Genomic DNA, 15523 nt, shown 5'->3' on the forward strand with positions numbered 1-15523 from the left:
TTTTCCCCCTCAGAAAGAAATAATAAATAAATTAAATATTTTTACGACTATAAACCTCCGCAGAGTGCCTTCTGGGATTTCATGGTGAAAAATACCTATTAAAAAGGGAATCTTTTGTGTTTTGAATTGGCTGCTCTCAATAATAATATTCATTTTTTTGTTCTTTGAGAAAAAGGAGTGGGGGCATATTGTCTCAGAACATTCATTCTGTTGAAATTGTTCTTTTTAGGTGATTGTCACTCATATTCTGGAGAAATTTTTTTAAACTGTGCAGAGTACATACAATACATAGTAGTGATGCATAGCTCGACCTGGTCAGGTTTGGGTCAACTGAAAATTATGTTGGGTTGGACAAGTTTGGGTCGAATTATGCAACAACATTTTTTTAAAACTAAATCCAAGTGAAAGAACAGCGAAGCCTCCTATCTCATTCATATTGATGTTCGATTGCAACCTAAGCGCCTGTCAGCCAACCAAAACAAGACTTGCTGTCAGTCAAATACCAGCACTATCCATAAGGCTAGATGATTGTAAACTAGAACTCCAGAAAAAATCCATTACCCGGTATGAAGAGTCTGCCCACCTACTCTCGTAGGCCAGCTCATTGATTTTACCACGCTTTGCCGAAAATCTAGGCTTTTCTATAAATCTGTTGTTTTAGCCTATAATTTTGACCAGATTCTGTTTTCTTAACACAAAGATAAACTTCAAAGTGGACCTCCTTGCTTTCTGGAAGAATCACCAATCCACCTTTCCTCTCCATGCTAGCAAGGGCGATGTTGTGCATACCAGCAATGAGTGCTGCAAGTGAGTGCACTTTTGGCACAGTGGGCCATATGCTCGAAGCGCAGTGCAATAGACTAAACCCTGCCACTGTGGACTCAATTATTTTCCTCCATAGTGCAGCCAATGAATCCAGTGAGCAGGCTAGTTGACCTCTGTGTGATTTATTGTAGCTTATGCATCGGCTATATTCATTATTTTTGTATGAGGCGTCCAGTGACGACACTTTCGCCTGAAAAGGCATTTAGTGTATGTGCAGTTTTGCACTTTACGTGTCTCCAGTTCATAATAAATGAGAATCTGAAACCTAATTCATTATGTCCTGTGTTAATTTGTTCTAAATTAATCGGGTGTGCTCTCTGTATGTGAGTTGCTACTGATGGAAGGAAGTAGCGGACTGGCATATGCTTTTATAGCATCCCTCTGAATGTTGTTATAGCGAACATTCAATACATTAATTCTTGTGCATAATGATGTAGCAACATTTACGTAAATGAGGATTCATAAACGAAGGATCTAAGTATTGTGTAAATGCTATTTTAAAGTTGTCTTTTGAGGAATAAGACAATTAGGAATTTTGTAATGCTGGCTGCGATTATTGTTATTGTTTACGTATTTAATGTGCGTGGACCGGGTCGGTTTCAGATGGTTGTTCTATACACATGATAACGGGTCAGGTGGGTTGGATGGGTATAGGTATAAAAAACTCCTGACCCATACCTCAGTAGTCCATAGTATTTGCCATTTTCTATGTGTTTCATTTCCGATTTGGTGATTTCTTTATTATATATTGAAAGCATTATTTATTTGAAAATTGAGCAGCAACATTTAGAGACACAAGTATACAGATTCATAATAATCTCTGATTAATATTAATCTCAAAGATCACACGGGCACCATCTGTGGTGAATGCAGTAAATCAACAATCAATATTATTATTGTTATACCAGCTTGCTAGTAGTGCTGGCAGTCTGTATCCCTTACTTTGGCCCTGAAAAAAATCAAGTCAAGTGAATGGGAATTACATTCTCCACGCATAATGCTCAGGGGAGCTGACACAAATTCTTCATGTTCCTGAAAAGTGTGATTTTACTTCAGTTTCACAAAGCAGGTTTTTCATTCTTGGATAACACCAACGTTTACTTCATCACTTCAAAAGCTCCTATTAGTTTTGGAATATCTATACACGGAGTTGTACTAATAAAGAATACAATGTGCCGTACCATCTGTTTAATTCCTGAGATTCTTCTGGAATATTCCCTGTGTCATGTACAAGCTGCTTTTGATTATTCCCAAAACTATCTCTGCTCAGTCTCCTCCAGAGTCCTCGTAACACCAAAGTGATATTCTCTGCAAGATTTTTCTTTTCTGTGAGTGCTGGTTATGAGCAATCATCAGGTGTAGTCATTTCTTCTTCATCCCCTCTGCAATTAGATCTCTTAAACTAATTTAACCGTATGTCTGAGTGGCTTAAGTTCCCCTAACACTTCTGCGGAAGTGGCACGAATTAAACGGCAACGCAATCCTGGTGGCATTAAACGGTTTATGTGTGTTACCCTTCGACTATGGGAAGAGAAAGAGAGACCCTTGATTAACTAAACCCTCTCAGATTTGATGGCACGACGTAATTAGCCCAGTGTGGAGCTGAACGCGGGTTTTAAAGCAGCCACTCATCCCAAGGCCTTTATCTCGTCCTGCTTCTCTGTGAAAAAGGTCTCCCGTGTAAGGTTTCTCCACTGAGCAGTCGAATGACTCTCCGGTCTTAGCTTAGCCTTGTATCTGTGTAGTCACTCACTGAAATGGGCTTGTCAGAGGGACCTAAAACCTCCATTAAAAGTTTCAGCCTATAATAGGTATTAAAAAGCTGTAGGCACACAAAGAGGAGCACCAATTTTCATTAACATATGAAGCACTTATTAACTTTGATCAGAGTGCGGTGAAGTAGCAAAGCGGCTTAAAAGCACAAAGGTCAGGAAGTTGAATGCCACCAAAGTCTAGCCCATTCGCCTTACCCTTGCATGGCAAAAAAATAAAAATAATAATGTTCCTCAGCTGTTTTGAGCACCTTGAGGTCATGCAGGAGGTTCCTTCCCCCAGGTCTTAGACCTGTGTCCTGCTCATTCTCCAACTACAAATGTGCGTTTGCATCTTCCTGCTCTCTTGGCTCTTCTTTTGTGCATTGTTGAATGGAGGAAGGCCAAACTGACAACTCAGCTCCACAACGTGCACCCAAATGGTTGCTCTTAATGTCTCTACCTCTCTTTTTACTCTTTTAGACTAGGGCCACCCTGACTCCGTGTGAGCATTTAACTCTGTCACCTTCCTCTGTTGGAGGAATGAGTCACTCTTCAGTAATGGCATTTCTTGGTCTAATGCAAGCGAGTCTGAGAAAGGCTTAATGTTTTTGTTATTGTTTTCATTTGAATGCATTGTATAACTGGAAGTAACCTTAGGAAGTGTAGGCTAAAGAGGTGTTTGCCAAATGGTGTGGTTGGGAGCAACTGGTGGTTAATGGGTTACTCTATACATAATACACTCTAGAAAATGGCGATATATGTGTCAATTTCAAATGTGTCATACACTAGTGTATGTGTATGTGTTGACTGCATGTTAGTTGATGTTAATGTGAGTAATTTTTTTATTTTGTATTTGAACAGAACAGTAGCACCGTGTATATCCATTTCTTAAACAAAGAAAACCATTTCTTACCACCTTATATTCCACTAAAGGCCAGAGGTTTCCCACTGTCATTTTGTATTATTCATTTTCAAGACTATACAAGACAATCCCAGGAAGACTTCACCTATTTTGTATTCAGCACCACATTTAACCAATCCATGACACAACAAACTGTGTCAGCATTAAGCAGTGTGGAAATCTTAAACTATTTGGAGAAGGTGTTTGCTTCAGGAACATTGGTGCTTACTCATGTACCATGAAATGATGTGAGTGGATCTCGCCAGTGTCTTTATTTCTTTATGGAAGAGCTCTGAAACAGCATATATTGGTGTGAAATGAGGAAGCCGCATTGACTGTGGAAACCAAAGAAAGCCCACACACGAGCACGCCGGTGAAGTATACAGCTCCTTAAGATTCGACCTTTGCGTCTCCTTGGCGATTACAGAATCTCTCCTCAAACAACTTCCTCTGCACGGCCAATTTCACATTTATAGAGGTCCTGCTTGTGAGCAATACACAGACCATAGCTTTCACAACAGCGATTTATAGCCAATTGTCACACCATGTACTGGCATTTTGAGAATGATGTCATTTTATTTACCCAATGGCATCTTTTTTTTTCAGAAATTGTGAAATTTCACCTTGCGTTTTTACCGTGCCTTCCTCCCCTTTTCACAAGATTAAATAAATATAAGGACCACAAAAAGTCCATTAAAAAGTATGTTTTTTTCAGGTGCCAGCTGTAGGTCATTACATTTTAGCAGGCAACATGTGCCCCAGTTGTTAAACATTTAAAGCTCGGACCAATGACAAATCTGATCTGAAAGCAATTTTTTAAGTGTGCTAGTGAACCACAATTTAAAGGTAAATGCTTAATTTCTACTTGTGTCTGTGAAAATATGAACAAGTGTATTCCAACCACATTTTATTTTCTGACCACAGGTCTACATAACCCCAAAATTAAGCAAGTCTGAAACCATATTATTCCACCAGTACAGAAGCAGCGGGCGATTAGGACTAAGCAGCACAGTGTGCATATACAGTAGCCCTTAGTTTTGCTTCTGAATGAATAATTGAAATCAGAGCTCCAGTGACGCACTGCCATAAACAGAAAGTGGCCAAATTAATTACACCAGTCTTTGTGCAATAGAGAAGTAATAGGAGTCCTCACGAACAGTAGACGGTCTCAACGTTTCGTCCCGAAATGGCAGTGTTCAGAATGGCAAATGCGGAATTCTAATGCAAAGTTGACGCGGGGAATATGGGAAAATGCTAATTTGCCGAGCGATAAGATGAATCGAGACATCCCTTTAGCCCCAGTTAACTCAGTGGAGGAAATTAATCATTAATGTTTGTTAAGTATGACAATCTAACCGGGCCAGATCTACATGCTCCGAGACTGAATCGGAAAGAGATAACCGGCTGCAGACAGAGAGGAAATCTGCCAGATTCTGTAATGATGGGAATTTAAGGGCCTGCTCTAGAAGCTTTAAAGAGACAGTTGCAAGGCATTTTGCTAATAACCTCACAATGCTGGAGAGCTCGGCAGAATCACGCTTTTCCTTTTTTTTTTTTTTGCAAACTCTGGAAGCTGATAGTGAAGCAGGCAGGGATTGTACATTCTATGGGGTATGCATAATAGCTTATTGTGAAGCTCAACCTGACAGAAATACAGATACCGTTATTTACCAAAGCATAAGTGTTGACTGGGAGTTGTTTTTTTTCCACTGTCGCTTGAGTATTCTCTGTTGAAAAAATAGGTCAGAATGCCCCCATTTTGGATTTTCATGTCATTAAAGCGGTGCATGAAAGGACATCACCCGACAACATTGCGGCGTAGCTTAAATCTAACAGTTTTCCTCAGCCTGTGAAGAGCGGAAAGCATTGAGAAATAAATATGCGGCACATTTGACACTGACATATGTTACCATCTTTATAATTTCCTAGATTAATTTCTTTGACAATTTGCAGTAACAGTACACATACAACTCTCTAAAGAGTTGAATGGTGATCACATTTCCGTACAGTACACTCCCAAGGTAATGTATAGCATGCATTTAGCTGAGCACCAAGCTCATTTGAGAATCTTCCTCCTTTGATTCCCCCTTGACCTGGGAAAAGTGACTGTAATCTCTACAGTCATTTGTACTCAGTTATGGAACTTATGCTGAGTTTCATAATATACAGTATATTACTGTGAACATTATGGATACATACCCTGCTGCAAAAAACAGCTCAGGCTATGTTTTGAAACAGCTGGTAGCTAGTTGACCAGTTCAGACCAGCTACATACTCAACATGGTTTGACCGGCTCTAGCTATGTTTTGAAACAGCTGGAAGCTAGTCATTTCAAGCTGGTCATATCTGGATTTTACACCAGGGTACTTAATTATTGACAATATTTTATTCACAATTTTAGGCCAGACTCAGTGCTGTATTGTCCTCTGTCAATTCAGGAGCGTGGACTAGCGTGTGTGAACTCCACTTCCCAATGTCCCGTCTGGTCTGCTGTAGATACTGTGCCAGAGGACTCTGCAGCGATCAACCAGGGGAGCTGTTTAGACAGGGAGATGGCTTTACCCTGGTAACCAAAACCCTCCCTCCCTCCCCTAGGCCATGATGCTATGGTTACGTACCACTCCACAGGACACAGCCGTAGTCCACACTGAAACATTCCGGATTCGGTCTGGGCTGTGTGTAAGAGCAGAGCACACGTCTGCACCCTGCACACGTCAGAGCCTCTATCCTACTCAAGAGTAACCTCACTACTCAGAAATATCTTTTTGATAACAATTTACGGTAATGCTTTATTTTACAGCACGTCAATTACTATTACTATAACTATTTTGATTTCCGAAGGAAGTATAATGAAACAGGCTGTAAAACATACTTGCATATGGTATTTACTGACTTTGTTTCACAGTACTTACCACTGAAATCAAAGTAGTTGCATAATAATTCACAAGTAGCTGTGTAAAATACTAGGTAATTAACGGGCTATAAGGTGTTACCCAATTTAATTATAATTTAGATATAATTTGCCTGTAACCGTGTATCTTTCGAACAAGAAATGTGAACGGGGGAATTTGAACACTGCCGTTCTGCCGAGACCCCAAAGTTTCATCTATAGCATAGATCTTTTACCACAGAGTCACCCCCTCCCCCGTTCCCCAAGGACAGCATTTGTTTCCATGCTAAAGTGATTAGCCAGATAAAGGTTATCATTGGAACATACTGCCTGGGGACTGTGCAGCACGAGGGATTGGTCACACCTTTAGACTTTCCTAAAAGTCTTTGTGAATTTCGCTCCATCTGTGTTAACTAATTAGCAGTATGTGTGCTGAAGAGTACAAAGGCCCATGAGTAGGGGAAACTTGTGTTTGCACCCATCCTTGCCTCCCTGTAGATAGTATTCTTTCTATGCTTGTGTCAGCCCTTGTACACCTCTTAATTGCAGGTGCTTCCCAAGAGAGGCGATTCTCAAACCCTTGGCATCACAAGTAAAACGAAATAATAGGGAACAGCACAACGGTAGAATACTTTGTAGAACAAATGTAGCAGGGACGTTTTGGTCTGCTGGCCTTTTGGCTGTGTTGGCCGTGTTTTTAAATTACCGTAGCAATGCAAAAGGAATGTTGTAACGGGATCTAGTATATTCATAATTTGTTATTTAGCTGATGCTTTTATCCAAAGTTGATTAGATTAAGCCGGAGACAATCCCCCCGGAGCAATGCGGGTTTAAGGGCCTTGCTCAAGGGCCAAACAGCTGTTAGGGCTTGAACCACTAACTTTCCTAGTCCCAGTCATGTACATTAGCCACTAGTCTACAGGCTGCCCCTCGTTAATCTGATCATATTGTTCAATGTATAAATCTTGTCCAATGGCAGAGTATTTGCTTTGTACGTGGCTTGCGACATGAATTGACATGCGGCAGGAAATGATTCCCCACGGGGCAGATACAGAGAGCTGGGAGGGCAGCCTGTAGCCTAGTGGCTAAGGTATATGACTAGGACCAATCATGACTAAGGTTCAATCCCCGGTGTAGTCACGATATGATCCGCACAGCTGTTGCGCCATTGAGCAATATTAGTCCAGGGGGGATTGTCCTATGCTTAGTCTGGTCAACTGTAAGTTGCTTTGGATAAAAGCGTCAGCTCAATAACACGCAGTGTAATTGGAGGGACCCCAAAGTTTCTGGCCTTCAGTGCGAACAGCGAACAGCAGGATTAGGGCCACTGAGCTCCTTAAAGTGGCGCGCGCGAGATCAACGTTTTCAAGGGCTTCCTCGGTGGAAAGAGAGCTAAAAGGGAGAGGGGGAAAAAACCAATATGACTTTGTTCCTACCTTGCTGGAGGAGTTGTTTGTGTAAATCACCTATAAGCTTATTGACCTGGATGCACAGCTCCCATGTTTGACTGCGATTCGGCTGTTGAGCCACCCCTGATAGGCTGGTGATAGGGCTGATTTTTAACAGCCCACTGATTCCTTTTCGGGCATTCGGGCATACCCGCATTAACCCCCCCCCTCAGTCTGAATCACTCTTTTTCATCACTCCCTTTTCTCCCTCTCTTACTGGGCCATGTCACCTTTCTATTGGAAACGTAAGTAGGGAAAAAGCAGATTGCTCTGATGTGTAAGAGAAAAGAAAATATACCATCTGATGTTTTATTACAATGTTTGACTTCCAGTTGCAGGCATTTACTGTAGTTACAGTGGTGTGAAAAAGTGTTTGCCCCCTTCCTGATTTCTTATTTTTTTGCATGTTTGTCACACTTAAATGTTTCAGATCATCAAACAAATTTAAATATTAGTCAAAGACAACACTAGTAAACACAAAATGCTGTTTTTAAATGAAGGTTTTAAGGGAGAAAAAAACCCTACATGGCCCTGTGTGAAAAAGTGATTGCCCCCTAAACCTAATAACTGGTCGGGCCACCCTTAGCAGCAACAACTGCAATCAAGCGTTTGCGATAAGTTGCAATGAGTCTCTTACAGCGCTGTGGAGGAATTTTGGCCCACTCATCTTTGCAGAATTGTTGTAATTCAGCCACATTGGAGGGTTTTCGAGCATGAACCGCCTTTTTAAGGTCATGCCACAGCATCTCAATAGGATTCAGGTCAGGACTTTGACTAGGCCACTCCAAAGTCTTCATTTTGTTTTTCTTCAGCCATTCAGAGGTGGATATGCTGGTGTGTTTTGGATCATTGTCCTGCTGCAGAACCCAAGTTCGTTTCAGCTTGAGGTCACAAACAGATGGCCAGACATTCTCCTTCAGGATTTTTTGGTAGACAGCAGAATTCATGGTTCCATTTATCACAGCAAGTCTTCCAGGTCCTGAAGCAGCAAAACAGCCCCAGACCATCACACTACCACCACCATATTTTACTGTTGGTATGATGTTCTTTTTCTGAAATGCGATGTTACTTTTATGCCAGATGTAATGGGACACACACCTTCCAAAAAGTTCAACTTTTGTCTCGTCAGACCACAGAGTATTTTCCCAAAAGTCTTGGGGATCATCAAGATGTTTTCTGGCAAAATTCAGACGAGCCTTAATGTTCTTTTTGCTCAGCAGTGGTTTTCGTCTTGGAACTCTGCCATGCAGGCCATTTTTGCCTGTCTCTTTCTTATTGGGGAGTCATGAACACTGACCTTAACTGAGGCAAGTGAGGCCTGCAGTTCTTTGGATGTTGTTGTGGGGTCTTTTGTGACCTCTTGGATGAGTCGTCGCTGCGCTCTTGGGGTAATTTTGGTCAGCCGGCCACTCCTGGGAATGTTCACCACTGTTCCATGTTTTCGCCATTTGTGGATAATGGCTCTCACTGTGGTTCGCTGGAGTCCCAAAGCTTTAGAAATGGCTTTATAACCTTTTCCAGACTGATAGATCTCAATTTCTTTCTTTCTCATTTGTTCCTGAATTTCTTTAGATCTCGGCATGATGTCTAGCTTTTGAGGATCATTTGGTCGACTTCACTTTGTCAGGCAGGTCCTATTTAAGTGATTTCTTGATTTAGAACAGGTGTGGCAGTAATCAGGCCTGGGTGTGGCTAGAGAAATTGAACTCAGGTTTGATAAACCACAGTTAAGTTATGTTTTAACAGGGAGGGCAATCACTTTTTCACACAGGGCCATGTAGGTTTGGATTTTTTTTCTCCCTTAATAATAAAAACCTTCATTTAAAAACTGCATTTTGTGTTTACTTGTGTTGTCTTTGACTAATATTTAAATTTGTTTGATGATCTGAAACATTTAAGTGTGACAAACATGCAAAAAAATAGGAAATCAGGAAGGGGCAAACACTTTTTCACACCACTGTATATCATAGTCACCACCGTGATCAGGTTTACTCTTTACTGAATGAAATCCTTCAGCACAGTTATAGGAAGTTATTATTACAATGTGTTATTGTATATTATTACAATGCTTGACTCCCGGTTCAGTTGCATGTGTTTACTGCAGTTATATCATAGCCATCACCGTGATCAGGTTCACTCTTTACTGAATGAAATCCTTCGGCATAGTTATAGGAAGTTTCAAAGGACACCGGCATCGAAAGGAAACTACTCATTTTCCTATTCCCCCCCTCCCCCACGCACACTCACAGGAAAAAAATGGTCTTTAAAAAATTTGTCGCCGACTCCCACCGTGTTCCTGAAAGAAAACTTCACCGAGCGCAATGACATTGTTCTCTGCGAGGTTGGCTTCCTCCGCCGCGTTTAAAATGCGCCGCAAACGGCGCTAGATAGAAGGCAGAAAATCCTTAATCACTGCTTAATTAAGGAATCATCTTGTAGCTCCAATTCCTGAGCTGTAATTAAGGAGTTCCAATAGGTTCTGTTACAGGGCTTAGCATGTACGCCTGAGATCAAGGTACAGCCTTCAATGTTATCTCCGCTCTCTTTTTTTAAATTTGTACATCGGAAGGCACTGTTGATATTTGCCTTTGTTATCCCCTGCCATGATATGAGCCTCGTATGTTAAAGAGGTATTTTAGACACCAACAACTGTTCGGAGGGGAATTTAACGTGCTGTCTGTGCCATTGCTACAGTTTTAATGAAAAAGATAAAAAATAAAAACTCGTTTTTGGTCTTGAGCAGACACTTACTGTACACTAAGGAAAGTGGGTCAGGGTGACCTCATGTACTGTAAGTAGGACAGTGCTCAGACTTCCCTTTTGGTTTTTTTTTTTCTTCTTCCACCACCAGCCAGGAAGCGGTTGTCCTCTTGGCAGGATTCGGTGGGGAGCCTTGGAAGTGTGCCTTGCCTTTACGGTCCGAAAGCAAACTGTGGTGGCCTTGGATGGTTCCGTTCTGAACGGTCAAATGTTCAGCGTTTATGCAGGCCACCACCCATGGTTCAAAAAAGCCTGAACAGTCAAACTTATTTAAGCCAGTTTCCAGAAGATAAAACATTTTTCACCGCATATGTGTGTTTTGTTGACAGTTGGTGTGAGTAGGTGTGGCAGTGGTGTCACAAATTGTGTGTGACTGCAGTTTAAATGGGTTGTGATAGTTGGTGGCTCTTGACTTATTTTTATTCCAGATGCTGGAAACTTTTCATGTAGATCCCATAAAATTCCATTCAGGTATTTTCAAGTATTTAAAAGAAAGCATCTCTCTCTTGAAAGCCTCCTGGCTGGTGAGAGTTGATGGGAGCAGCCCTCCTTAATGCCTCAGGTTACTCTTTACACCACTCATGTTTTTACACGGTGACCCTTCAGATATTATATAAATCTATCTCTCTTAAGTCTGCATTTGTAAGCATGGAACATTCAGTAACTATCCTGAATAAATTAACACTATAGGTTGTATCTTAACCAAATTGCCAAAAACATATTTCACATTATTGTTTGTGGTCTACAGTTCTCCTCCAGAAAAAAGGTATACTTTGTTCTTTTGGACTGTTACAATACAGGATACAATTATGCTTGTATTTTCCTAACATAAATGTAGATTGAACCTTTGCTTTGTAACAATAGACTTGTTGGTGTAGGTGGGACTCAAAAGGCTCTTCATAATCCAGCCTTATCAGGGGTGTCTCGGTGGCGCAGCCTGCAGAGCACTGACCGCATGCTCATTGTGAGCCGCAACGTCAACGGTTCGAATCCGACCGTCTGACAATTTGTCGCATGTCTTTCTCTCTCTCTCGCCCCCATTCTTCCGGTCTCTATATACTGTCCAATAAAGCTGAAAAAGGCCTAAAAAATATCTTAAAAAAAAAATAATCCAGCCTTATCACATGGAAGAGGTTGACTTTTCACAGTGTGTTCAGTGATACAACGCAGAGAGCCTGCAGCCCCCACGTCTGTGGCTATGTTGGCATTGTATTGTGGCACGTTGGTGTTTCTGGCAAACCAGACACTGATTTGGGAGGTGGAGGCTCCACCATGTTTGTGCCATATGATCTTCATGCTTGTGGTCTGCATAGCAGGGGTCAATGAATTCACTTTTAGGGTTTTTTTTTGAAAATCAGCTAATTCCTGAAAAAAAACCTCATAGAATGTTAAGTGGAACCTGGTGGTCTATGTTGCTCATCTCTCCTTGAAATATTTCAGGTGCACGTACCCAACAAATCAGTTTTGTCCTCACAAAGAAAACCCCCAAAAAAGCGTAAGGGCTTTTTGTATGAGGGAGTAAAGAAGAGAAATAAAAACAGCCATCCTAAAGAGAGATACCATTTTTATTATTTTAGATGTATAATTATTATTGAAGCATGATAATACATTTCTGCATTTTCCCTTTAGCCTAACATTAGGGGTGGCACTAGCTCATGTCCAGGAAGGCGTACCATCTCTCCTATAAAGTGCTGGAGAAACCCTTATACTATAGTCATAGCAGGGAATGACACAATTTCCATGTCACCGCTTCAGATTGCTGGGGCTGCCACACATTGTTGCCTTCCATATTGGCGGCCTACTCTGACCTGAAGGAAAGCCCATGAAGCAAGCAGTAAGCACGCATACTGTAGACAGTGTGTGTTTGATACGTGTTCCTGGGTTCTGTTTGCATTTGTGCATGCATCTCTGTGCTTGTGTGTGTGTGCGTGTGAGGGTTTATCGGTGCACTTTTGCATGTGCGTTTACTGGACATGAATTTAAAATCTCAAATATTCCAGCTATTCCATAGCCCATTTCTGATATCCTACGCACAATCAGCACTGCACACCTTTCCATGTATTACAGTACTCCCCACAGCTAAAACAGCAGAACGGGATTTTGTCTTGTGTTTACTCTACATAAAGATGCCCTAAAACCTCCCGCAGACTTTATAGATAAGTCTTAGTTGCTGAGCAACTGTTCACATAACAGGGTCTGCCTCTCTGAGCCAGTGAGAAAAGGTTACGTTTTGAAATGCATCTCCATATTTCAGTCCAGTTTATGATATTGGGGAAGAATTTGCTCAGGAGGTAAGAGCAGCTGTCTGGCTGTCGGAGGGTTGCCGGTTCTATCCCGCCCTGGGTGTGTCGAAGTGTCCTTGAGCAAGACACCTAACCCCCAATTGCTCCCCTGTGTATGCTGGTTTTCATTTCCAACCACAATTGGAATCCCAGAACTTTAACAAGCTGTTAATTTTTCTTAATTATGTGCAATGTTCAAAGGGATTGTTTCCCCTCTTCGTTTTGTCAGACATAGCTATGCATGCCATGAAGAATATAACTCCAATGTTTGTATTATGCTTATTGTGCTATATTACAAACAATTACATAAAAAGAGGTAGCATTTCATGTCAAATGATAGACCGAGGTTAATCAATAGGCTCCTAATTAGGTTGCTAAACACATCTAATTTAATCATTTTTCCTTAACTTAACACAATGCAGGTTTGGCTCATTATCATTTGCTTTGTTTTTTAATTCTGTATTATATTCCAGGTGGTTAGTTTTCTTGGCCAGGTGTCCACAATTTCACTAATTAGGAGCTTATTGAATTGCCACACTTTTTAATTTCAACAGTTAAAAATAAGTTGCCTTTTTTATATAATCGCTGGAAATATAGCACAATAAGCAGAATATGTACAGGGGAATTTTACTCTTATGCGTAGTTATTTCTGACATAACGTCTTAAGTAATAATCACTCAAATTAATATACTCAAAACATCAGTAGCACAAAATTAAGAAAAATTAAGATCTTGTTGAAGTTGTGGGATTCCAATTGTGGTTGGAACAAAAGCCAGCATACACAGTGGAACCACTGTTGCAGAATACATCTACTGTCCTGTGGATGTTTTTCCTTCACATACATTGTTAAATGTTACTATGTGACACGTTGGTGGAACATTTTTCAGAGCAGCGCTGTCAATAACATTGGAATTGATTTTGGAGACTTGATCTGAGATTGATTCCAGCATTCTCTGAACTCTTGTTACCCAGCTGGATACTGAGAGGCCAAGAGTTTGGCTGTCAGCTGGAAAAGATACCCTGCTGTAGGAGGACAAATTGTGCTATTGTTAATCCCAATAAGTTTATCCCACAATCCAGTGCCTTAGCGCCGGCGCCTCGAGTGCTGGCTGAACTTTGACCTTTCTCCTCATCTCCTGCAGGTGAAGAGGACGGGAGCAGGGAGACGGGGGAGTCCGACGTCGACGGGCAAAACGATAAAACCAGACGCCCCCTCCTTGAACCCGAGGACTGGGATGGTCCGAGTAAGCTAAGCCCCGCATTCAATCCGGAAGCATTGTGCACTCACTCTATAGACCCATAATATACAAGCTGAACATTCTCACATTGAAAGTCCTGCTTCTCTCCAACTTATGACAAAGCGTTCCAGTTTCACGCGTCGTCTGAAAACTAAGACGCGACCGAGTGCAGAACTGCGGCAATTAATTCTCGGCTGCGATATTGCACCGGGACCTTCTTATAGCTGAGGAGAGATGACGGAATAAACGTAGAAGCTGAGTATCTGGTGGGTCTATTGGAATTATGCTTTGTGGCTGTACTCTGGAGGTTGTGATGGTAGATACTAAAAATTGGTGTGACACAACACAACTGTAGGGGCTCTTAAGAAGTGTCAGACAGTAAAGGTCGAGCAATGCACGGCACCAATGCCATGCATATGCGCAAAGGCTGAATTCTCCGCTTTTGTTCAGATTTGTGTATTGTGAATACATTACATTACATTATTGGCATTTGGCAGACGCTCTTATCCAGAGCGACATACAGTTTATTAGGCTAAGCAGGAGACAATCCTCCCCTGGAGCAATGCAGGGTTAAGGGCCTTGCTCAAGGGCCCAACAGCTGTGCGGATCTTATTGTGGCTACACCGGGATTAGAACCACCAACCTTGCCTGCCCCAGTCTTTTACCATAACCACTAGGCTACAGGCCACCTTAGCAGCAGGAGACACCTTCAAACCACAAGCCTCCCCTTCTCTGTAAACACACTGAAATTGAAACGCCATTGGCTGTGGCAATTAGAACCAATTTTCAACCAATTATCTTGAATTATTGTACAGCGGTATGATATTTCGGGACAGAGTGCCGGCCCATCAACTGCATCTTTTCAAACCTGAATTTAAGGACTATAAACACAGGCAGAGGGTGAGTCAACATGTCTGTGAGGCTTTTTCAATAATAGGAAGGGATTTACAATGGTCTCGTAACAATGTTTCAACACAAAAATCTTACCTATTGTACCTTTAAGTGTCAATCGCATTGCTGCTGGATTGACTCTGCACCTCAATGTGCAGATATATTCACAGATGCATGGGAAGCTTGGTGGCTAAGGTCCATGACTGGGACCTGGAAGGTCGGTGGAAAAATAATTGTAGACAGAGGTTATGGTTACGGTTAGGGTTAGGGTTACGATGTAACATTAACAATATTAATTGAGCATAGAGACGTACATACGTTTCGTACATACGTGTTCGAGTGTCAGTTTTGGATAACATACTGTTAACTTCAACCACTAGGGCCGGATGACCAGATTTCGGAACACAGAGGTCGATTTCAGTGGTCAGAGCATTCGGTCACCTGTTGTGGAATTAGCGTTAGACCTGGCTCAGCCATTATAGGATCCACACAGCCGTCGGGCCCATAATCCCGCATTAGTCTTGCTTCCTCTAT

The 15523-nt window shown here is 41.6% G+C and overlaps 1 protein-coding gene across 2 annotated transcripts in view; it reads left to right on the forward strand.

The window, feature by feature from the left end:
• The window catches only part of zfpm2a (zinc finger protein, FOG family member 2a), a 163866-nt gene that overhangs the window by 43840 nt on the left and 104503 nt on the right, over positions 1-15523 (forward strand). The window contains exons 1-2 of one of the 2 annotated variants that reach the window (XM_061262799.1): positions 13798-13885; positions 14003-14104. Coding sequence is in view for 1 of the 2 variants with exons in the window: in XM_061262790.1 (XP_061118774.1) it covers positions 14003-14104 (102 nt within the window). In the remaining variant the exon portion in view is untranslated. Of the gene's footprint in view, positions 1-13797; positions 13886-14002; positions 14105-15523 lie in introns of those variants that run through there. The other variant, XM_061262790.1, reaches the window with a different exon arrangement.

This window comes from Conger conger, chromosome 1 (assembly GCF_963514075.1).
Source record: "Conger conger chromosome 1, fConCon1.1, whole genome shotgun sequence".
In the NCBI taxonomy this organism is placed as follows: Eukaryota; Metazoa; Chordata; class Actinopteri; order Anguilliformes; family Congridae; genus Conger; species Conger conger.